The sequence below is a fragment of the Leucoraja erinacea genome, chromosome 22 (genome assembly GCF_028641065.1).
Source record: "Leucoraja erinacea ecotype New England chromosome 22, Leri_hhj_1, whole genome shotgun sequence".
Lineage (NCBI taxonomy): Eukaryota > Metazoa > Chordata > Chondrichthyes > Rajiformes > Rajidae > Leucoraja > Leucoraja erinaceus.
Genome location: NC_073398.1, coordinates 5352499 through 5377932, shown reverse-complemented (window position 1 = coordinate 5377932; position 25434 = coordinate 5352499). Strand labels below are relative to the sequence as shown.

The following is a 25434-nucleotide window of genomic DNA, read 5'->3' as shown; positions in this document are numbered from 1 at the left end:
AAATGTTTTAGCTACAAACAAACAAGAAGCAGAGAGAGAGAGAGAGAGAGAGGGAGAGAGAGAGAGAGAGAGAGAGAGAGAGAGAGAGAGAGAGAGAGAGAGAGAGAGAGAGAGAGAGAGAGAGAGAGAGAGAGAGAGAGAGAGAGAGAGAGAGAGAGAGGAGAGAGAGAGAGAGAGAGAGCAGAGAGAGAGACAGAGAGACAGACAGAGAGAGAGAGACAGACAGAGAGAGAGAGACAGACAGAGACAGACAGACAGACAGACACAGAGAGACAGAGAGAGACAGACAGACAGAGACAGACAGACAGACAGACAGACAGAGACAGACAGACAGACAGACAGAGAGAGGCAGAGAGAGACAGAGAGAGAGAGAGAGAGAGAGAGAGAGAGACAGACAGAGGGAGAGACCGAGAGAGAGACACACAGCGAGACAGATCTAAAGATAGCAGGAATAGCAGTTACCATTTCAAAGGATAAACAATAATCTGGTGCATATTCAATTGAGAGTTTTCTATGAGAAGAGTAGAAACAGGGAACTGCAGGTGCTGGTTTACAAAACAAGACACGTGCTGGAGTAGCTCAGCCGGTCAGGCAGTATCTCACGAGAGCATGGATATTTTCCATTATCCATGTTTTCCTGAGATGCTGCCCGACCCGCTGAGCTCTTCCTACGGGAAGAGGCCATGATCTTAAATGGCCAGAGTCCTCCAGTGCTGACAACTTGTGCTCGTAAACTTTCTCGTGCTAACAAAAAATATAAAAAGTTGTTGGTCAAGTTTCCCAAGAGCAAAAGGAGGCTCCAAACTGAGAGTAATATGGTTGTACTTTGGGTTAAAATTGTTTTTATATCCACAGAAAACTCCAAAGACATACAGGTTTGTAGGCTAATTGGCTTGGTATAAATGTAAAATCGGTGTGTGTGTGTGTGTGTGTGTGTGTGTGTGTGTGTGTGTGTGTGTGTGTGTGTGTGTGTGTGTGTGTGTGTGTGTGTGTGTGTGTGTGTGTGTGTGTGTGTGTGTGTGTGTGGGTGTGTGTGTGTGTGTGTGTGTGTGTGTGTGTGTGTGTGTGTGTGTGTGTGTGTGTGTGTGTGTGTGTGTGTGTGTGCGCGCGTGTGTGTGTGTGTGTGTGTGTGTGTGTGTGCGCGCGTGTGTGTGTGTGCGCGCTTGCTAGTGTTAATGTGCGGGGATCGCTATTCGGTGTGGACTCGGAGGGCCAAGTGCTGTATCTCTAAACTAAACTAAAAAAACACCTGCCTATCTTGAAACAGTGAGAAGGAATTTCCATGGCAGTGAACCGAGGAAGGTAAACTAGTTAACCTTTTACCTGGAGAAAGGTCCCACCCTGAAATGTGGTCAGTCCATGTCCTCTACAGATGCTGCCTGAACCGCTGAGTTCCTCCAACACTTTATGTTTTTTATTTGTTAACCAACATCTGCAGTACCTTGTGTCTCCAAGCTAGAGAAAGTGTGTGGCCTTTTTTCCCTCTTTTTCTCACCCCGTCTTCACCGAGCCCCATCGAGGTACGTGTCCCACTTCTCCCATTATCCCACCCCCTTTCCCTTTCCCACTCCCCCAACATCACTTCCACCCCATATCCTTTCATCTACCTTCACATTTCACTCCTCTTCTCCCTCCTTACAGCATTTTGTCTTCTTTTTAAAAAATCTATAGCCTTTGCCCACGCATTTGCCCGATCAAACCCCACCCCTTCCTTACGGGCCTGTCCCACTTAGGAGATTTTTGGCATCTGCCAGCGACTGTCAGTAGCAGGCCGCCGAAAAAACGGTGACGTTAGGCAATTTTTTAGGCGACTGCCGGCGAATACGACAATGGAATTCACTGAAGTCAGCACCGGCGACAACTTACGTCACCTGGCGACAACCTACGTTAATCTGGCGACAACCTACTACAGCACCAACGTCAATCTACGCTCATTGGTGTCAACCCCAATGTCGCTGAAACATTTTCAACATGTTGAAAATCCAGCGGCAACCAGAAAGACGCTACGACTTTTTGGGCGGCTGAGGAGACGACTCACGACAATACAGGCGACACCCCGGCGACCAACTGTGACAGCCTAGTCGCCTAAAAAAATTGCCTCAGTGGGACAGGCCCATTACCTGTATTCACCTACCACTTGTCAGGCTTTGCACCACCTCACCTCCTTTCCAGCTTCCTCCTTCCTATTTCAAGCGGTCTGAACAAGGTTGCCGACCCAAAACGTCACCTATCCATGTCCTTCAGAGATGCTGCCAGACCATACTGAGATACTCGAGCAAAGTGTGTTTTGTGGACATTTGTACTACAAGTTCTTAGAAGTAGAATGAATTGTATTGGCGTTCAATTGTTCTAAACGTGCTATGTCATTTGTTTAGGAAGGAACCGCAGATGCTGGTTTAAACCAAAGATAGACACAAATTGCTGGAGTAACTCAGCGGGACAGGCAGCATCTCTGGAGAGAAGGAATGGGTGACCATTCTTCAGACTGAGAGTCAGGGGAAAGGGAAACGAGAGGTATAGATGGTGATGTAGTAAGGTATAGAACAAATGAATGAAAGATATGCAAAAAGGTAACGATGAGAAAGGAAACAGGCCATTGTTGGCTATTTGCTGGGTGAGAACGAGAAGCTGGTGTGACTTGGGTGACAGAGGGATGGAGAGAGAGAGGGAATGCAGGAGTTTCTTGAAGTTAGAGAAATCACTCTAATTTGTCACTGACTAATCATTTAAACGTGCTTCTAAATTGTAATATTCCATACCCGTGTTCTTGTGGGGCGGAGGCGTTTTATATCCTCATCCATCGCTAGTTTGCTGTCCGTATCCTGCTTGGGTTTACTGTCTTTCCGTTCGTTATTGTCCGTCTGCTTCACTTTAAGTGGTTTTGGCTCCTCCTCCTCCTCAATTATTAAAATTGTGTCATTTCGGAAAGCTTTCTGTTGAGCTTGAAACATAGGGATGTGGCACGAGATGTGGTCATATTGGGTGTGCAAAATCCGCACGGCAATGTCACACATAGCCAGGGGGCGAGGGAGTTCAAATTCTACATGGTTGTTGACAAAGTCATAACCCTTGAATCTGCAATAGAATTATATTCAATGATGCATCATGTCATTATCTAGTAACCTTAGTTAGTTTACAGATACAGAGATACAGCGCGGGCACAGGCCCTTCGGCCCACCGAACAGCAATCCCCACACACTTACACAAACGAGGGACTATTTACAATTATGCCAAGCCAAGTTACCAACAAACGTGTACGTCTATGGAGTGGGGGAGGAAACCGGTGATCCCGGAGAAAACCCATGCGGGAGTTTGTGCAGACACCGTACAGACAGCACCCGTAGTCAGATTCAAACCTGGGTCTCTGGTGCTGTAAGTCAGCAACTCCACCACTGTGCCACCGTGCCGCCCCTTGTAGCATATTAATTACAAAATTCTTAAGGGGTTGGACAGGCTAGATGCAGGAAGATTGTTCCCGATGTTGGGGAAGTCCAGGACAAGGGGTCACAGCTTAAGGATAAAGGGGAAATCCTTTAAAACCGAGATGAGAAGAACTTTTTTCACGCAGAGAGTGGTGAATCTCTGGAACTCTCTGCCACAGAGGGTAGTTGAGGCCAGTTCATTGGCTATATTTAAGAGGGAGTTAGATGTGGCCCTTGTGGCTAAGGGGATCAGGGGGTATGGAGAGAAGGCAGGTACGGGATACTGAGTTGGATGATCAGCCATGATCATATTGAATGGCGGTGCAGGCTCGAAGGGCCGAATGGCCTACTCCTGCACCTAATTTCTATGTTTCTATGTTTCTAATACGCTAACATTATACTAACAAGCTATCGTGTGCAGTTCTGCTTGCTCCATTACAGGAAGGACTCGGGAGCTTTGGAGATGGTGTAGATGAGGTTTACCAGAATGCTGCCTGGAAGTGGAGACTTTGGACCGGGTGCTAAAGAGGTTTGCTTCAACGCTACCTAGATTAGAGGCTATTAACTAGAAGAAGGTGTTGAATCTTTTACTTGGAGTGTTGGAAGCTGAGGGCAGACCTGTTGGAAGTGTATAAAATTATGTGTAAAAAGTTAAAGGATAAGGGGGAAATCCTTTAGGACCGAGATGAGAAAAACATTTTTCACACAGAAAGTGGTGAATCTCTGGAACTCTCTGCCACAGAAGGTAGTTGAGGCCAGTCCATTGGCTATATTTAAGAGGGAGTTAGATGTGGCCCTTGTGGCGAAAGGGATCAGGGGGTATGGAGAGAAGGCAGGTACAGGATACTGAGTTGGATGATCAGCCATGATCATATTGAATGGCGGTGCAGGCTCGAAAGGGCCGAATGGCCTATTCCTGCACCTATTTTCTATGTTTCTATGACAGCCTTAGATAGTGTACACAATCAGAACCTTTTTCCCTAGGGTAGAAAGGTCAAAGGCTAGAGGGCATGGCTGTAAGGTGAGAGGGACAAAGGACATGTGCGAGGCAGGTATATTTACACCAAGAGTGGTAGGTGCCTAGACTGCACTGCCAGGAGCGGAAGTAGAGGCGGATAGGGTTTAGTATTTAAGAGATAGGCACATGGACATGTAGGGAATGGAGGGATATGGATAACATACAGATAGAGGGGTTTAACTTGGCATCATGCTCGGCATGGATATTGTGTGCTGAAGAGCCTGTTCCTATACCTCACTGTTCTATGTTCCACGTTCTAGCGAAGTGAATAAATGCATCAATATCTCAAGTGGCCGATAAGATTTGATGTGTAGGAAAGAACTACAGATGCTGGTTTAAACCGTAGACACAAAATACTGGAGTAACTCAGCGGGCCAGACAGCATCTCTGGGGAAAAGGAATAGGTGACTTTTCAGGTCGGGACCATTTTCAGACTGAGAGTCAGGGTAAAGGGAAAGGAGAGATATAGACAGTGATGTAGAACAGATGAATAAAAACTATGCAAAGAAGTAACGATGATAAAGGAAACCGGCCATTCTTTGCTGTGGCCTCTATGGGAATGAGTACAGACAATGAGACTCAGCAAGACAACTTTGAAGCTTGTGCAATGGGTGGGAGAGGGAAGGAGGGGATGCAAGAGTTGATGCATGCTGCACCTCAGCTGCTGAAAAATATTAGCTTTTGTGTTTAAATCATAGCAATATTTTCACTTAGTTATGATCTGGAAACACAAAACAATAAAGCAGGAAAGATGTTTCAGAAGGAACTGCAGATGCTGGTTTGCACCGAAGATAGACATAAATTGCTGAATTAACTCAGCAGGACAGGCAGCATCTCTGGAGAGAAGGAATGGGTGATCATTGGATTCAACCATCTGCTTACTTACCTGGGATTTTTGTTGAAGTTTGCCCACAAACAGAGAGTGACATTCTCATCATTCACGACTTCCTGCATGTTTCCAGTCTCAATATCCACAAGATCAATTGCTTTCTGAAAATAAATTTTAATTTATTTCCTGAAAAATGCCTCTGAAACAAGCAATGACGAAACGCAACTCAGAAAGGTGTCTGTCAAATGCTCTCATAGAGTTAAGGGCCTGTCCCACTGTACAAGCTAATTCAAGAGTTCTCCCGAGTTTCCCCCGATTCGAACTCGGAGAATTACGGGAGTAGCCGTTCGTAGGTACTCGGGGCTCTCGTGGACATTTTTCAACATGTTGAAAAATCTTCACGAGTCTTTACGAGCTTACCGCGTTTCCCGAGTACCTGCATTTAGCGTTACGAGCCGCTAAGAAACGTCCCAAGCTCCGACGTACCCTCTACGTACATTCTACATTCTTACCACGAGTTAGGTTTTTTTTTAAACTCTGGAGAGCTCTTGAATTACCTCGTACAGTGGGACAGGCCCTTTATAGAGACATACAGCATGGAAACAAGCCCTTTGGCCCAACTCATCCAAGGTGCCCCATCTAAGGTGTCCCCATCCACCTGTTCCATATCCTTCTTAACCTTTCCAATCTCAGTGACAAAATAATGAACATCAAACTTCAGCACAGAAAATCTTAGTCATAGTGTCATAGTACAGCACAGAAACAGGCCCACATTGCCCATGCTGACCAAGATGTCCCATCTAAATTAGTCCCTCCTGCCCACGTTTGGCCCATATATTCTTCGCAATCTTTCCTATGGATGTACCTGTCCAAATATTTTTTAAATGTTGCTATAGTCCCTGCCTCAGCTATGTTCATCTGGCAATTCGTTCCATATACCCACCACGCTGTGTGTGAAAATGTTGCTCCTCAGGTTCCTCTTAAATCTTTCCCCTCTCACCTTAAACCGGCATCCTCTGCTTCTTGCTTCCCCTGCTCTGGGTAAAAGACTCTGTGCATTCACCCTGCCTATCGCCTTGGTGATGTTATAAACATATATTTATTTTCCTTGTCGTCACCTTAATCTCCACCTTGCTTGGTCAGTGTCAAAAGGCGACCTTGAACAAGTGGAGGTGCAGTGTTGTGCTAGTTCAGTGTGGGAACACTTCAAAGCCAAAATAAAAATGCCAGTAGCCCACCGATTCTGCATCGACTAGCAATACCCTCAAACTAACACGATCCTACGCACACTGCGGTCAATTTACAATTTTTACCAAGCCAATGATACCAAGTCGATTAGCCTACAAACCAGCACGTCTTTGGAGTGTGGGAGGAAACCGAATCACCCAGAGAAAAACCACGTTGGATGCACAAACTTCGTACAGACAGCACCCTTAGTCAGGATCGAATGCCCTAATCTTCCTTCATATCAACTCAACTGATCAATCGCCGATGTGGTCATAATAACTTGCGGCGAGAGGCAGACTGTGCAACGTTTTTTTGTCTATCCACTGCTCAAGAAAGGGCCGTGTGCATTTTGAGATCTGCAACGATTTAGACGGGTTTTTGTAACAATCTGGCATTTTTGCGGTCATCATTGCTAATGGCAGGTTTTGAAAGAAAAAGATAGATAATTGACTGAATTTGAAATTCTGTAGCTGCATTGGTCAGATTTGAACTAGAATCCTTGAATCAGTCATAGTCACACAGCACAGAAACAGGCCCTTGCACCCAACATGTCCTTGCCAACACAAGATGCCCCATCTACGCTATTCCCACCTGCCCACGTTTGGCCCATATCACTCTAAAACATTCCTCGGACCTAGCCGGTCCTTGAATTGATAGTCCATGCTTCTCAATCACTGGGATGGCTACTTAACCAGTACACCACCACCACCACTTACTTAATTAATATAAGCAGGGAACACTTCATCTAAAAAGAAGATACTCAGTGCTGTAGTAACTCCTGTAGGGTGGCATGGTGGCGCAGCAGTTGAGATGCTGCCTTACAGCGCCAGAGAGCTGGGTTCGATCCTGACTACAGGTACTGTAGTTCTCCCCATGACTGCGTGGGTTTTCCACGGAAGCCCAGGTTTCCTTCCAAAGACGTACAGGTTTATAGGCTAATCGGCCTGGTATCATTGTAAATTGTCCCTTGGGTGTGTAGGATAGTGTTAATGTGCGGGGATCGCTGATGTGCGCGGACTCAGTGGGCCGAAGGACCAGTTGCTACGATGTATGTCTAAACTAACCTAAACTAACCAACAGGTCAGGCAGCACATCAGCGGGTCAGGCAGCACATCAGCGGGTCAGGCAGCATATCAGCGGGTCAGGCAGCATATCAGGCAGCATATCAGCGGGTCAGGCAGCATAGATCTGAAGGAGGGTCTCAACCTGAAACGTCACCTTTCCTTGCTCTCCAGAGATGCTGCCCGACCCGCTGAGTTACTCCAGCACACTGTATCTTTTCTTGTAAAGCAGCAACTGCAGTTCCTTGATTCTACAATACTGAACGTACATATTGGCGCAGTGATTTGATGGTACACACTAACCTGCAGGAGGATGTCTGTAGCTTTGTCATTGATGTTGGAGAGGAGATCCTGCAGCTTCCAAGTGGTTTGTAGGTACTGAGCTGCAGTTGCCTCAGACAGCTCGTCAGACGGGGTGCCACTTAATAACATTTGCAATTCATCTAAAAGCTGCAAGAAGAAAAAATATTGGAGAGTCTTTTTCCGTAATGTAACACTCAGAACACAAATTAAATGCCTTCAATGTTAAAAAAAAAAGCTCAAAATTTAAGAATGAGTAAGCTATTTAGAACAGAGACGAGGAAACACTTTTTCTCACAGAGAGTGGTGAGTCTGTGGAATTCTCTGCCTCAGAGGGCGGTTGAGGCAGGTCCTCTGGATGCTTTCAAGAGAGAGCTAGATAGGGCTCTTAAAAATAGCGGAATCAGGGGATATGGGGAGAAGGCAGGAACGGGGTACTGATTGGGGATGATCAGCCATGATCACATTGAATGGTGGTGCTGGCTTGAAGGGCCAAATGGCCTACTCCTGCACCTATTGTTTATTGTCTATTATGTAAGAAAGAAACTTAGAAAGGCATACGGGTCGAAATCAGATTAATATTGTAATTTAAAAAAACAGAACAATATGCAATTATGTTCAGTTCCCGTTGTACCAGTCGAAAAATTCAATTGACGTTTCTCGTTGGGATAGATGTTGACACATCTCATGTATTCATATTAGACACAAAGTGCTGGAGTAACTCTGCAGCTTTAGGCAGCATCTCTGGAGAAAAGGAATAGGTGATATTTCGGTCGAGACCCTTCTTTTGACCGTATGAATATGATATGTTGTTATTGTAGGGTGTGCACCTATTTATATGCCTATTAATGCTTTTACAGCACATTGTGTCTTGTTTTGTACACTGAGTTACTCCAGCACTTTGTATCTGTTTTCCCTAGAGATACTGCCTGACGTGCTGAGTTACTCCAGCACTTTGTGTCATTTTTTGATAATCAGCATCTGCACATGTGGGCAGCACAGTGGCAAAGTTGCTGCCTTGCAACGTAAAAGACCCGGGTAAAATCCTGACTACGGATGCACTCCTGTACGGAGTTTGTACGTTCACACTGTGACCAGGTGGGCTTTCTCTGGGTGCTCCGGTTTCTTCCAACATTCCAAAGACAGAGGTTTGTAGGTTGATTGGCTTTGGTAAAATTGTAAATTGTCCCTAATGTGTGTAGGATAGTGCCTTTGTGCAGGGTGATCACAGGTCATTGTGGAATCGGTGGGACTAAGGGCCTGTTTCTGTGTTGTATCTCTAAAGTCCAAAGTAAAGTCTAAAGGGCCTGTCCCACTTGGCAATTTTTTCGGCGGCTACCGGCGTCATTGACTGTCGTATCAGGGTCGCTGAAAGATTTTGAACATACAGGCTTAAATATATACCACATTATAGCAGACATTTCTGTTGAGCTCAATTGACTAATTATCCCTTAGAAAGTACTTGCAGTGGGAGCTTCCAAGGTGATCTTGATGGTACAGGTGCACAACCTTTTATCCGAAGATCCAAATAACGAAAACCTCCGAATAGCGGACATTTTTTCAGTCCTTGAAAAAAGGTCCTTGAAAACGTTCACCGAGGGCGGCCCGCAGAGGTGACAGCGGAACCTCCGGTCGGTCCTCGAAGAAAGGGGAACTAAATCCCCATTCATAAAAGAGGTGAGGGTATATTGCGCGGGAGGGTTAATAATTGACAATATGCTGCTGTCTGCCTGCTGAGTTAAAAAGTTCCCACGGTAGACTCACGATACACAGTGTATCGTGAGTCTTGCGTGGGAACTTTTTAACTCAGCGGGCAGGGAGCAGCAGATTGTCGCTCCCTTCAGTTTCACCCCACCTACACCCCTCTGCTTCCCGGCCATGTGTGTGACCCCTTCCCTCCCCTCTCCAGCTCCCCGCCCATTGCACCGGCGTGGGGGCTTTGCACTGTCTTCACGTCGGCAATGCCAGTCACCGGAGACGTCAGGACCAACGGGACACCGACCCCCAGGCCCACTGCAAGCACGGAGATCCCAGAGACCCACAGCCAGCAGCAGCCCAGCCCCGTTCCAACTCCAGAGGAAAACTGCAAACTAGCGGGAGACATCGGGACCACCAGAAGCCGTTCCCCGATGGGCCGCTACGGCGACAAGTGGCAGTTCGCCCACAGCCCGAGCTGTGCCCCCTCATCGGGACACCGACCCCCAGGCCCACTACAAGCACGGAGATCCCAGATCAGCAACTCCAGTCCAGCCCCGCTCCAACTCCAGAGGGGCAGCTGCTGCTGGTGCGCAAGGTGCGTCTTGTTCTTGGGGTCGCGCAGCTCGGGCTGTGGGCGAACTGCCACTTGTCGCCGTAGCGGCCCATCGGGGAGCGGATTCCTCTGGAGTTGGAGGGGGAGGGGGGTATTGTGCTGTTTGATCGCCCCCTGCTATCCCAGGGACAGGGAGACAGGACGTTCACCGAGGGCGGCCCGCAGAGGTGACAGCGGAACCTCCGGTCGGTCCTCGACGAAAGGGGAAGTAAATCCCCATTCATAAAAGAGGTGAGGGTACATTGCGTGGGAGAGTAGGAATCCCAAGAGAAAGTTGAGTGAGCGTTCACCGAGGGCGGCCCGCAGAGGTGACAGCGGAACCTCGGGTCGGTCCTGGAAGAAAGGGGAACTAAATCACCTTCATAAAAGAGAAGTGGAGGGTATATTGCGCGGGAGGGTATATCGCCTACCTGGAAGAAACCAGACATTTTTTCCAGGATGTCGTCTGCACACCAAAGCTCACGTTTGGCGCCAAACGCACGTCGCCTCTGCTGCACACGGATATAAGAGTGTGAAAATGTCGCCTTAGGCCGCCTTAGGGCATGTAGCTTCGCTAGGGTGACATGAGTGCGGGAGGTGATTCAATGCTGCGGTCACATTTACAAATTCAGGAATTCATTCAACACACTGCATTTCATACAGACATTTATTCTGCAAGAAAAAACTACATTGAAGACTCAAACTCGCGACCGAGGAACTGCCGGGATCAAGGCGCAAACTCGCGACCTTGCGGATATGAGCCGGGCACTCTACCACCGAGCCAGCCATTAAAATCTACGCTAAAAAATTTCCATTCCGAAGACCGACAAATTCCAAATTACGAAAAGTGTCTGGTCCCAAGGCTGTCGGATAAAAGGTTGTGCACCTGTATAACTAATAGAGTGGGGAGCTTCAGATGAGACACTATGAGTATCACAGCCAATATTGGGGATTGCAAGGAAGATTGCAAGGAGATGGGGCCACGATGGTGCAGCTGGTAGAGCCGTTGCCTCACACCACCGCAAACCCAGGTTCAATTCTCCTCTTGAGTGCTGTCCGTGTGGAGTTTGCATGTTCTCCCCGTGAATGCGTGGTTTTCCACCAGGTGCTCCAGTTTCCACTCTCTTCCCTAAGACGTTGGGGTGATTGATCCCAGTGTGTAGATGAGTGGTTGTGGGAGAGTTGGGGAGAAGGTGGCAGTGGGGGTTGCAAGAATCGGAATTAATGTAGGATTAGTATGTGGACGGTTGATGGGTGGGTGGTTGTGGATACGGTGGGCTGAAGGGCCTGTTTCCGTGCCCTATCTCTCCCTGGCTCTAAATGCTCATATACAAAGACCTTCCCCTCTTGGAGTCCAGAATCACCTTTCTACATATCTCAATCTCACCACAGGATCAGGCTTACCAAGGCAACCGGCACAGTGATATATGACATTCTCTTGTCCGAGCCCCAACCATGCACACTTCAACCTCTCAGCAATACTTAGACTGCTCTAACAATAGAGGTCAAGGTCAATGTCACTCCTTTCCTCCAGCCTTAAGGGCCTGGTCCCACCAGCATGCGATATCATGCGTCTAGCGTGACTAAACGTGGTCGCTTGAGGTGTACGGCCTCGCGAGGCCGGTCCCACTTCGATCGGCGGAGGCGTATGGAGTTGTGCGTGGCGGGGCTCCAAAAATCTTGCACTGTCCGAAAATTCCGCGTGTCAACGGCCTGTCGGCCCGCAGACGCATCGAGGGCGTACGCAGCGTCTTGACGTCGTACGCCACGTCTTGACGGCGTACGCCTAGCATGTGGCATAGCGTGATGACGTCACCACCCGGCGTGCCGTTGCGTGATGACGTCACCGCCGTGCGACCAAATTTAGTCGGCCCGCCTCCTGCCCAGCTAATTGGTGAGTATGATGTCGGGACCAGCCCCGCACAACTCCATACACCTCCGCGGTTCGGATTGGGACCGGCCCCACGAGGCTGTATGCCTCAAGCGACCACGTTTGGTCGCGCTAGAGTATGCAATCACATGCTGGTGGGACAGGCCCTTTAAGGATTATTTTCGGGTTGCCACCATCAATAAAGGTTATGTCTCACAGTCTGCGACTCCCTGCAGCATCAGGGAGGGCATAACGTTTCACTATACAAGGAGAGGTGACATTTCTGATTGATTAATTAAAAGATACAGCATTGAAACAGGCCTTTCTGCCCAGCAAGTATATGCCGATCGCTGATCACCTGTTCGCACTAGACAAAAGTGCTGGAGAAACTCAGCAGGTACAGCAGTATCTATGGAGCGAAGGAAATAGGCAATGTTGCCTATTTTTTTTCGCTTCATAGACGCTGCTGCACCCGCTGAGTTTGTCCAGCACTTTTGCCTACCTTCGATTTTCCAGCATCTGCAGCTCCTTCTTAAACACCTGTTCGCACTAGTTCCATGTTATCCCACTTTTCCCTTCCACTCCTTGCACACTAGTCACTTTACAGAGACATTGAAAATGGTGCCAAACTGGTGACTCTGTATACTGTCTCATGGAGCTACTACTATCTGAGATGCTTATCTGACATGTATCTAAGTGCTTACGTATAGTGATACTTGTACGGTACTGGATACAAAAATGAAATGAATTTCAGTGTACCAACGTAACAAATAAAGTACCGTGGAATTACCATAAAGGGCCAATTAACCTACAAACTCGCAGCAGAATCAAAGACTTGTCCCACCCCATCTCTACCCCATTGAGGACATTAGACTTTGACTGAAGAACTGATGCACTACAATGTGCTAAAATGCTTAGAACTATATTCAGCACTCTGCATCTTCCCCTTTGCTCTACCTGTTGTACTTGAGTTTGAATTGATTGTATCTATGTGTGGTATATCTTTAAACTTTAGAGATACAGCAAGGAAGCAAGACCTTCAGCCCACCGTGCTGACAAGCTGTCACAATGTACACGAACACTATCCTACACACTAGTGACAATTTAAAAGTTTACCAAAGCCAATTGTTACAAATCTGTATGTCTTTGGAGTGTGGGAGGAAACCGAAGCACCCAGAGAAAAGCGATGTGGTCACAGGGACAACGTACAAACTCTGTACAGACAGCACCCGTAGTCAGGATCAAACCTAGGTCTCTGGCGCTGTGAGGCAGCAACTCTACCGCTGCACCACTGTGCCGTCCCAGATCTGATCAGTTTGTGTAACATGCAGAACAAAGCTTCTCATTATACCTTGGTACGCATGACAATAATAAACCTAAACCAACACTTATATGAACAGTAACTCCTACAATGAAAATCACACCAAGAGTCGAGAATCAGGAGTCATCTGTAATGACAACGGAACAATTAAATTCTTACTTGCAGCCGCGTAAGATCATGTAAACATGATAAATAATAAACAAAGATAAGTTAATACCAGGCCATGATGCAACTAGTCAATATGCTCTCTACCACAGCATTCGAGGAGGTTTAAGAGACTATTCCTCGAGATACCAAATCCCCTCAATTTATTACAGAAGTACAGGTGTTGATGGGTACTCTTCCTGATAACGTCAGTGTTGGGCCCAGGACCGATCTTCAGAGATAAGTACACCCATGAATATGAAGTTGTTGACCATGGCGAGCGTTGCTCCAACGCAGAAGGGGAGCTCCCGACGAGCGCTGCGCAGCCGTGCTGGAGCGGGCCCGACCTGCGGCCAACGCAAATAAGAAGGAACCCGGCGGCCAAACTGACCGCCGAGATCGAGGACTGGCCGGGCGGGCAAGGACGGGACATGGACCGCTGAGAACAAGGAACAAGGACGGGCCCGGTGGCCAACGAGAACGAGGACCCGACGGCCACGTGCAGCGGAAGTTCGGAAGCCCTGAAGTTGGGAGAGTTTAGGAGGAGAGAGCCGCTGGTGGCGATAGTCGTGAGGAATGGGCCGGGTAGGAGTGTTGCCTCCAGCTCTTAAACCAACCTGATCTCCCAGTGGCTCAGCACTTCAACTACCCTTCCCATTCCGAATCCGACCTCTATGTCCTGGACCTCCTCCATGGCCAGAGTGAGCACCACCGGAAATTGGAGGAGCAGCACCTCATATTCCGCTTGGGCAGTCTGCACCCTAGTGGCATAAACATTGAATTCTCCAATTTATGGTAGCCCTTGCTGTCTCCTCCCCTTCTCAGCTCTCCCTCAGCCCCCGGGCTCCTCCTCTTCCTTTTTCCTTTCTTCTCCCCGCCCCCCACCCCCACCCTACATCAGTCTGAAGAAGGGTTTCGGCCCGAAACGTTGCCTATTTCCTTCGCTCCATAGATGCTGCTGCACCCGCTGAGTTTCACCAGCTCTTTTGTCTACCTTCAAAGTCAGCTGCAGAATGTTCCCCCAGGACACAGAGGCGGTCGGGCGAGATCACGGGCCTGCAGGCTTCCTGGATCGGGAGCACTCCGGGAATTCCAGCATGTGGACTGGACTTTGGACTGTGTGTGTTTTCTGGGGTGTTTTTTGGTTGAAAAGTTGTTCAGACTTACCCCTAATATTATTCTACCACATTTAAGCAACGCATTTATGTCTGTATTTGGATCTTCTCTGGCGAGATTAATGAAGGTATTGATCTCCTGGAGAATCGTTGGATCAGGGGTTCCATCACATTTCATGTAACGTTGCCACTGAAGGAGTAAAATCAGACATGTTATTTATTTCAGCCTGAAAACAAAACTGAAATATTAATAATCACAGCTCAAACTGCAGTGTTGTCAAATGGAATGAAATAAAATGCATCTAGCTTCAAATTATATTCTGAACAGAACACAGAACAGTATAGGTAGACAAAATTGCTGGAGAAACTCAGCGGGTGCAGCAGCATCTATGGAGCGAAGGAAATAGGCAATGTTTCGGGCCAAAACGTTGCCTATTTCCTTCGATCCATAGATGCTGCTGCACCCGCTGAGTTTCTCCAGCACTTTTGTCTACCTTCGATTTTCTGGCATCTGCAGTTCCTTCTTAAACACAGAACGGTATAGCACAAGAACAAGTCCTTTGGCCCACAATGTCTGTGACGAACATGATGCCCAGACCAGCACTTATATCTACCTGTATATAACACATAACCTTCCATTGCTTACATATCCATGTGCCTGTCCAAAAATCTTTTAAACGCCATTAACATTTCTGCTTCAATCACCAGGTCATAGCTTCACTATTAAAGGACGTTCTTTTACGAAAGAGATGAAGATAATTTTATTTAGTCAGAGGGTGGCGAATCTGTGGAATTCTTTGCCACAGAAGGCTGTGGAGGCCAAGTCAGTAGATATTTTTAAGGAAGAGATAGATTCTTGATTAGTACCGGTGTCTGAGGTTAAGGGGAGAAGGCAGGGAGAGATAGATCAGTCATGATTGAATGGCATAGTAGATTTGATGGGCCAGAAAGACCCGACAACACTTTGGGCGACTGAGGAGACTACTCACGGCCATACAGGCGACACCCCGGCGACCATGTGGCAACAGCCTAGTCCGCATGTAGTCGCCTAAAAAAAAATTGCCATAGTGGGTCAGGCCCATAAGGGTTTGACTTTGTCACTATCCATGTGTAAGGAAGTGCTTTCTACATCACACAGTTATGGCCTTGCTCAAAGTTTAAGATCACAATACTTTTATCTGTATCCCCACCAAAACAATATTTATTCTTTCAAATGCCTCAATTTTATATGACTATTATTTTACAACAATGCTCACAAAACTCATACTTAGTCTTTTCAGTCTTTAAGAGAAAAGTTGCGTAGAAGAGAAATGTTGTATTGAAATGTATTACCTTGGTAGCTTCTCTAAGATTTTTATGCAACTTCTGAACTGAAGCCATATTCATCTTCAAAATTTGTAAAAGTTCAGGTAGTTCATTGTCTTTACGGATCTTATCCTGTTTTGGGTAAAATTAAATTAAATTCCGTTACTTTAATGTATAAATTAGATTTCAATAATACTAACATATTTTGCCAAAGATAGAAGCCAGATACCTTCCACTGCAACTACGGGAGATGCAACACCTGTCCCTATACCTCCACCCTCGATTCTGTCCAGGGACCCCGACAGTCCTTTCAGGTTAGGCAGAGGTTCACGTACCTCCTCTAACATTATCTACTGTACCTGTTGTTCAAGATGTGGACTCCTATACATTGTGAGACCAAAGGTAGACAGGGCAATAGTTTCGCTGAACACCTTCGCTCAGCCTGCCTGGCCCTACCTGATCTCCCGGTTGCTGGACACTTTAATTCCCCTTCCCATTCCCACACTGACCTTTCTGTCCTAGGCCTCCTTCATTGTCAGAGTGAGGCAAAATGAAAATTGGAGGAACAGCACCTCATATTTCGCTTGGGCAGCTTACAACCCAGTGGAATGAGTATTGATTTCTCTCATTTCAAGTAACCCCATCATTCCCTCTCTCCATCCCAGTCGCACCATCTTCTCGTTCTCAACTAGCAAACAGCTAACAATGGTCTGTTTCCTTTAACATCGTTACTTTACTTTCATTCCTTTGTTCTACATCTGGGATGGGAGATTGCAACCTTCATGTGGTCGACGAATGCAATCAACCCGACGTTCACAATCAAGTAAGATCAAATAGAACAAGTTGTCCTGCAACTTTAGGCTGTGCACGCCATACGCAAGAAGAAGAAGTTCTACGTCTGTCTACATCATCACTGTCTATACCTCCCATTTCCCTTTCCCCTGATTCAGTTTGAAGAAGGGTCTCTGTGGATGTGTATGTATGTGAGTGTTGTTTGTCCCCGTTTGGTTCCGACCTGATTCGGGTGGGTTGAAGGTGGGTAAGGGTAAGGGCTTTGAGGGGTCGCTTACATACTGTTGCACAATTATGCCTTGACTGTCACTGTCTGTTATCATTGTATGTATGCAAATTGCTGTGAAATTCAAATAAAAAGATTTAAATCGAAGAAGGGTCTCAACCCAAAACGTCACCCATTCCTTCTCTCCAGAGATGGTGCCCGTCCCACTGAGTTACTCCAGCATTTTGTGTCTTTCTTTGGTTTAAACCAGCATCTGAAGTAAACCTTCCTAAACATATTTTGCCAATAGCCTATTAGGATGTATAGACAGGAAAATGTTTAAATCACTCAACTCTACTCAACACAATGTGTGTAGGAAGGACCTGCAGATGCTGGTTTACACTGAAGATAGACACAAAATGCTGGAGTAACTCAATGGGACAAGCAGCATCTCTGGAGAAAAGGTACACCGAAGATAGACACAAAATGATGAAGGGTCTCGAAATAAAACGTCACCTATTTCCTTTCTTCAGTGATGTTGCCTGACTCCCTGAGTTACTCCAGCATTTTGTGCCTATCAACAGATTATATTGGCAACAGACTTTTATTCATGTCAAATGAATAGAACTGATAGGAAATATGCCAACTTACTGCTGACACTGACGACTCTTTGCCTGCTAGTCCCGGAAGAGAATCTACTATAGGTACACAAAAATGCTGGAGAAACTCAGCGTGTGCAGCAGCATCTATGGAGCGAAGGAAATCACTCTGAAGAAGGGTTTCAGCCCGAAACGTTGACTATTTCCTTCGCTCCATAGATGCTGCTGCACACGCTGAGTTTCTCCAGCATTTTTGTGTACCTTCGATTTTCCAGCATCTGCAGTTCCTTCTTAAACAGAGAATCTACTATCATGCATTACAATATTCATGATGTGGAGAGGATGTTTCCACTAGTGGGAGGGTCAAGGACTAGAGATCATAGCCTCTGTATTAAATGATGTTTAAATGATAAGAAGCAATTTCTTTAGTCAGAGAGTGGTGAAATCCCAGAGGTCATGTTATACTCCACGTTAGTGTAAGTGTTCCGTTGCCAAGATAGGATTAAGGATGTGCTGGTCAGTTCAAGAACCTGATGGCTGTAAGAAAGTATATTTCACAAATTTAGAAAGCAACGTTTATTAAATATTCTTTGGCCATGTGCTTTCTTTAAAAAATTAGGAGGAATTGAACCATTTAAACAGCAGCTTACTCTGTGCAGTCTTAGAAAAGAAGAACCCATTTTATAAATATTCTTTGCCCGTATCTGTAAAACCCCCACTCCCTCACTTTTTTATCCAATTCTTTCATTTCTTCCAAAGATAGACACAAAATGCTGCAGTAACTCAGTGGGTCAGGCAGCATCTCTGGAGAAAAGGAACGGGTGACGTTTCGGGTCGAGCCTCTTCTTTAGATTGAGAGTCAGGGGAGAGGGAAACTAGAGGTATGAACAAGTACAATAAAGGAAAGAATGAAAGGCATGCTTCCATGGTTCCAGATGATGAGCACTAGCAGTAAAATTACACAAACCTCTGCTGCAATTCTCGCCCTCTCTTCTTCCTCAAGCCTCTTTTGCTCGAGAATTTCTCGTTCTAGCTGTTCCGATGCCAGTCGTAACTCCTCTGTTAAGTATAAAACATAAGTTCATGAGTCATAGGAGCAGAATTCGGTCCATCGAGTCTTGAATACGAAATTCTTTGCACCACAGCATTGAGAACATTTGAAGGGACAATCTGCTGGAGAACCTCAACGAGCCTAGCAGCATCTGTGGAAGGAAAAGGATTTAGTTTAGAGATACAGTCCCTTTGGCCCAACAAGTCCATGCCAGCAGGTATAATAATCATGTGCTGTTGTATTGCGACGAAAAGTCCAATTCATTTATCCAGGACCTTTAGTGAGGGAAACCACGAGTGACCAATAAATGCTTATCTTTCCAGTGATATGAATCCCAGGAAACGGCTTAAAAAACAAGCAGGATATTTACCTTCTTCCAAATGCTTTCTCTCCTCCTCTTGCCTAATAAGTTTCTCTTCAGATCTGCTACGTCTCTGTCCCCTCTTTGAAGCAGCTGAACTTCGAACGGAAGCCTGAGAGTAATGATATACCGGACAGGGCATCAGTTTAGTTTAGTTTAGAGATACAGCGCAGAAACAGGACTTTCGTCCCACTGAGTCTGCGCCGACCAGCGATCTCCGCACACTAACACTACCCTATACACACAAGGAACAATTTACAATCATACCAAGCCTGATCTGTACGTCTTTGGAGTGTGGGAGGAAACCGGAGATCCCGGAGAAAACCCACATAGATCACGGGGAGAACATATAAACTCCGTACAGACAGCACCCGTAGTCAGGATCGAACCCGGGTCTCTGGCGCTGTAAGGCAGCAACTCCATCACTGCACCACAGTGCCGCTCTTTTACGGAAATGAGGGTCATTCCAGTAACCTCCAATTGTGCAGGTAGTCTGTGCCTCATCAATATCGCCATACAGCATGGACATTTTAAACCTGGAGACACAAGGAATTGCAATTGCTGGAATCTTGAGTAAAATCAAAAGGCTGGAGGAACTCAGCGGGGCAGGCAGCATCTCTTGATGGAATGGACAGGTGATGTTTCGGATTGGGACCCTTCAGACATGAAATAGTAAGGGGGGGGGGAGAAAACTGGAAAATGAAACCGTGGGCATGGTACAAAGCTTGGCAAGTGATAGGTGGAAACAGGCGTGGCCAGTAGTATTGACAGGTGGGTGGAATAAGTGACAAAGGAGACACAGAGTGTCAGATAAGGGTGAGAAGAGGAGTGAAATGCAAAGTCAGAGCGTAGGATATAGGTGCCTTCTAAACCATATGGGTGAAAAATAAGGCTGCGCAACACCAAAAGGAAACGGTGCAAAAACCCATGAACTTGGAGTAAAACAAACTTGAGCATATCCTCGAGTGGTACAGCAGCACTTGGCACTATACATTTTTTTCTTATATTTGAGATTTTCATACTTGTTTACACCCTTTACACAGCCAAACTTAGTCATCAATTAGATTTTCCACCAAGTTATTCTGAAACAGGATGGTGGCTTCAACAAATCCATCATTGTACCAGTACCAAATAATGCCTCCCTAGCCTGTCTGAATGACTACCGTCCGGTGGCCCTTACCTCAGTAGTCATGGAATGCTTTGAGAGGCCGGTGAAGAAACACATCTGCGCCTTCCTCCCTCGAAACATGGACCCATTGCAGTTCGCATACCGTCCGAACAGATCCACGGACGATGCGGTCTCCCAGGTTTTGCACACCGCTCTCTCTCATCTTGACAGCCAGAAGGGGGGCTACGTGAGGATGCTGTTCATAGACTACAGTTCAGCCTTCAACACGATAGTCCCCACCAGACTGGCCGAGAAGCTACTGGAATTAGGGCTCAACACCACCCTGTGTGCCTGGGCCCTGGACTTTCTCACCGCCAGGCCCCAGGTAGTCAAGATGAGAGGGAATACATTGAAGTCCCTCACCCTGAGCACAGGATCGCCCCAGGGTTGCGTCCTCAGCCCCCTATTGTACTCCCTGTACACACATGACTGTGTGGCTAGGTTCAGCTCCAACTCAATAATCAAGTTTGCTGATGACACTGTGGTGGTGGGCCTGATCTCAGACAATGATGAGAAGGCCTACCGGGAGGAGGTGGCTGATCTGGCACTCTGGTGTCAGGACAACAGCCTCCTCTTGAACATCAAAAAAACTAAGGAGCTGATCGTGGACTTTAGGAGGGCACATCATCCGAGGACGTACACGCCATTGAGGATAAATGGGGATACTGTGGATGGGGTGAGCTGTTTTAAATATCTGGGAGTCAACATCTCTGAGGATATGACATGGACAACACACGCCGCAGCACTCGTGAGTAAGGCAAGGCAGCGCCTTTACCACCTCAGGCAATTGAGGAAATTCAGAGTGTCTCCGAGGATCCTCCAGTGCTTCTACTCAGCGGCTGTGGAAAGCATCTTGTCCGGAAATATTACCATCTGGTTGGGAATTGCTCTGCCCAGGACAAGAAGGCTCTGCAGAGAGTAGTGCGTTCGGCCGAACGCACTATGGGAACTTCACTCGCCCCCCTGCAGGGACTATACATCAGGAGGTGCAACTCCAGAGCTAATAAAATCATGGGAGACCCCTTCCACCCCTGCAACGGACTGCTCCAGCTGCTACGGTCAGGCAGACGCCTCCGTTGCCATGCTGTGAGAACGGAGAGGTTGAGAAGGAGTTTCTTCCCAGAGGCCCTTAGGACTGTAAACTCCTATCTCACCAGGGACAAACTTTTGAACTTTCTTCACTGTACCACTCTACTGGGTTTTTTTTAAAGTGCTGTTTTTTTCCCTTTTTTCCTTCCGCCCACAATATTTAATATGTAAAATAATATGTGATTCTGTTCCATTCTGTTTGTAGTTTGTTTGGTTGTTTGTTTGTTTGTCTTTTTGCACAAAGTCCGCGAGCATTGCCACTTTTCATTTCACTGCACATCTCGTATGTGTATGTGACGAATAAACTTGACCTGACTTGACTTGACTTGGATGTTCACACACAATACAACGAGTTTTCATTCATGCTAAACACTTTAAAAAAAAATTATTTAAAAGACCCAAAATCTCTTTCATCTGCACTTTGTCTGTGCCAGATACATGGCGACGCTTGTGTACTGCCCAGGTGAGGTCTGCTGTATGATTTTACCGGATTGTATGCAAAAACAAAGCACTTCGATGCCCCTACTGTAGGTACATGTGACCAAGAAGTGTCATTGAATCATTGATGTAAGTTGGTTCACTTCACACATACCGTATTTCCCGGCAATGAGGACGCTATTTTTTACCCTAAAATAAGGCTTGAAAATTTAGCCAAGAGTGAGGGATAGTGGTAGTGATTAGATTATTTTCATAGAACAAATTACATTGCACCCTACCCATATTACACTTCGTAATCAATGGATGGTTAGAACCTCTCGCCTTCAGCTATCAATAACATTACTCTAAAAACATTTTTTAAATGGTCTTCATACCGCTCTATTCAAAATACATCTGACTATTACATCTTAAATGTATATACTTAGTAAGATATCTAAATACTGCAGTAAGATATCTAAATCTATCATCTCTTTCAATATGCTACACTACCTCTGTTCTAGTCTTCCTGGGGGGCTTTTTATCCTTTGGAGCCTGTCACCATAAAGAGAACAAAACAGAATAAGTGAGATATTTCATAATGAATTCAAAGAGATTAAAATATTGCTTCGGATCTAAAATTGCCTAGATCAAAACAAAACAAACCAAGCAGGTTCATGTAACCAGATTTATATTCAGATTTGTGTAGGAAGGAACTGCAGATGATGGTATATACCGAAGAAGATAGACACAAAGTGCTGGAGTAGCTCAGCGGGTCAGGCAGCATCTCTGGAGAAAAAGGATGGGTGATGTTTCGGGTCGGGACCCTTATTCAGACTGAAGAAGGGACTCAAGAAGAGTCACCCATCCTTTTTCTCCAGCGATGCTGCCTGGCCCGCTGAGCTACTCCAGCACTTTGTGTTTATATTCAGATATGTTTGACATGGTAAAAAGCAAGATATTCTAGATTGTAGAGCCTTGTATGAACTACATGATAGTTGGTATTTTACTAAGTCCAAATCATATACATTTCAAACAACGGTAGGTTTTAGACTTTAGAGATACAGCATGGAAGCAGGCACAGGGAGACAGAGAGATTAGTAACATGGTGCCAGGACAACAACCTCTCCCTCAATGTCAATAAGACGAAGCAACTAGATATTGACTTCAGGAAGCATTTCAGAGGACATGCCCCAATCAGCCGAAGTGGTAATAGCCAAGAGCTTCAAGTTCCTGGGTATAAATATCACCAACAATTTGCCCTGGACCAAACACATTGATGGTAAAGCCAAAAAAGTACGGCAACACCTCTACTTCCTCAGGAGACTGAGGAAATTCGGCATGTCTCCAACGACTCTTGCCAAGTGCTACAGATGCATCGTGAAATGCATACTAACCGGGTTGCATCGCTGCTTGGTTTGTGAACACCTCTGCCCAAAACCTCAAGAAATTGTAGAGAGTAATGGATGCAGCCGAGCCCTTCGCCCAGACCAGGCAGCTCCCCACCATGGTCTCCATCTACACTTTACACTGCCTCGGGAGAGCAGTCAAGGACCTTTTCCACCCCAATCGTTCCATCTTCTGCTTGCTCTTGTCGGCCAAAAGATACAAAAGCTAGAAAGTGCGTACCGCCACCCAGGAATAACTTCTCCTCCTCGGTAATGAGACTTCTGAATGGTCCTTCCATAAGCTTGGGTACGGCTGCTATTTTCCAAACTACCTCACTGCGGACATTGGACTTTGTCTCTGGAACTGGTTCACTGCAATGCTGAGAAACTATATTCTGCACTCTGGTGTTTTTCTCTCTTTGGTCTTTGGAGTTAATTGTATTCACGTATATGGAATCATCTGATTTAGATTGGATAGCACAACAACAAATGCCTTTCACCCCTTTATTGTATACAATTGACGGACACCCGGAAAAGGGGACCACATCACCCTGATTCTGGCCTCTCTCCACTGGCTCCCAGTGCAGTTCAGAATCAATTTCAAGCTCCTCCTTTATGTACACAAAGCCCTTAACGGACTTGCCCCCACCTACATCCATAATCTGCTAACCCACCATTCCACCTCCAGGTGCCTCAGGTCGGCCGACTGACAATCCCGCAGTCCAGGTATAAGATCAGGGGCGACCGCACTTTTGCGGTTGCAGCACCTAGGCTGTGGAACAGCATCCCTCCTCTCATCAATTCAATTCAATTCAATTCAATTCAACTTTAATGTCATCGCACAAATACAAGTATCAGTACAACGAAATGCAGTTTTGCGTCAGTCCGTAGTAGTTGTACATAAAGAAAAACAAAAAAAATAGAAAGAGGGAAGATACAGAATAATCAGGAAATACAGAATGATTAAACAAAGGGGACGGAGGGACCAGAGAAATCTATCGTCGGGACTCCGAGTTCAGCAGTGTGATTGTGTTGTTGTAGAAGCTTTTCCTCATCCTACTAGTACGTGACCTGAGGCTCCTGTACCGCCTCCCTGATGGGAGGAAGGCAAACAGTCCATGGTTGGGGTGTGAGGGGTCTTTGATGATCTTCCCAGCCCGTCTCAGACACCCTTTTCGGTGGAGGGCACCCATGGCAGGGAGCGGGGCACCGATGATGTGCTGCGCGGTTTTCACCACCCATTGTAGTGCCTTCCTGTCCGCTACGGTGCAGCTGCTGTACCATAACGTGAAGCAGGTGGTCAGGATACTCTCTATGGTACAGCGGTAAAAGTTGGTCAGGATCTGGGGGGACAGGTGGGCTTTCTTGAGCCTCCTCAGGAAGTAAAGGCGCTGCTTGGAGGTGTTGAGGGACCAGGACAAGTCCTCCGAGATATGTACTCCGAGGAATTTATAGCTGGAGACGCGCTCCACCTCAGTCCCGTTTATATGGATGGCGGTATGACTGCCTCCTCTGGTCTGCCTGAAGTCAACAATAATCTCCTTCGTCTTTTTGGAGTTGAGGACGAGGTTATTGTTGGCACACCAGGTGGTCAGGTGCTGGATCTCATCCCTGTAGGCTGACTCATCGTTGTCGCTGATCAGTCCTACTACCGTGGTATCGTCAGCAAACTTAATAATGGCGTTGGATCCGTACTTTGGGATGCAGTCGTGGGTGATGAGGGAGTAGAGGAGAGGGCTGAGCACACAGCCCTGTGGCACTCCGGTGTTCAGTGTTATAGTGGAGGAGGTGAGGTTATTGACCCTAACAGACTGTGGTCTGTTAGTGAGGAAGTCCAGTGTCCAGTTGCAGAGGGAGGTGGAGATGCCAAGTCCACTGAGTTTGGTGATCAAGCTGGCTGGGATGACGGTGTTAAAGGCAGAGCTGAAATCAATGAACAGCAGCCTGATGTAGGAGTTGTTGTAGTCCAGATGGGTCAGGGCAGAGTGTAGGGCTGCCGATATGGCGTCCTCTGTAGACCTGTTGGTCCGGTAGGCAAACTGGTGAGGGTCCAGTGTGGGGGGGAGGCAGGCTTTGAGGTGAGCCAAGATCAGCCGCTCAAAGCACTTTGCAATGACAGGGGTGAGTGCCACTGGGCGGAAATCGTTGAGACTCCCTGTAGCTGACTGTTTGGGCACTGGCACGATCAGAACTGCCCCCTCCATCTTTAAGTCTAGACTGAAACTGATTTCTACTCACGAGCGTTTCTTGAGGGCCTCTGAGGGAGCGCTGTATGTATGCATTTATGTATGTATTGTTACATCTATGTACCACTGTATGTAACACGTTAGTACCTGCACTGATGTAAAGCACTTTGGTCAACGTGAGTTGTTTTTAAATGTGCTATAGAAATAAAATTGACTTGGCTTGACAAGACAATAATAAACCAATACTGTACAGCAATATAGGGAGGTTTCATGGCAGTC

General features: G+C 46.6%; 1 protein-coding gene across 2 annotated transcripts in view; it reads right to left on the bottom strand.

Annotated features, from left to right (window-relative positions):
- Positions 1 to 25434, bottom strand: part of dnai7 (dynein axonemal intermediate chain 7) — a 49554-nt gene that overhangs the window by 22186 nt on the left and 1934 nt on the right. The window contains exons 2-8 of one of the 2 annotated variants that reach the window (XM_055652820.1): positions 18920 to 19022; positions 18466 to 18557; positions 15930 to 16034; positions 14650 to 14787; positions 7861 to 8007; positions 5327 to 5430; positions 2760 to 3075 (exon numbers count right to left, since the gene is read on the bottom strand). In XM_055652820.1, coding sequence (XP_055508795.1) covers positions 2760 to 3075; positions 5327 to 5430; positions 7861 to 8007; positions 14650 to 14787; positions 15930 to 16034; positions 18466 to 18557; positions 18920 to 19022 — 1005 coding nt within the window. The remainder of the gene's footprint in view (positions 1 to 2759; positions 3076 to 5326; positions 5431 to 7860; positions 8008 to 14649; positions 14788 to 15929; positions 16035 to 18465; positions 18558 to 18919; positions 19023 to 25434) is intronic. The other variant, XM_055652821.1, reaches the window with a different exon arrangement.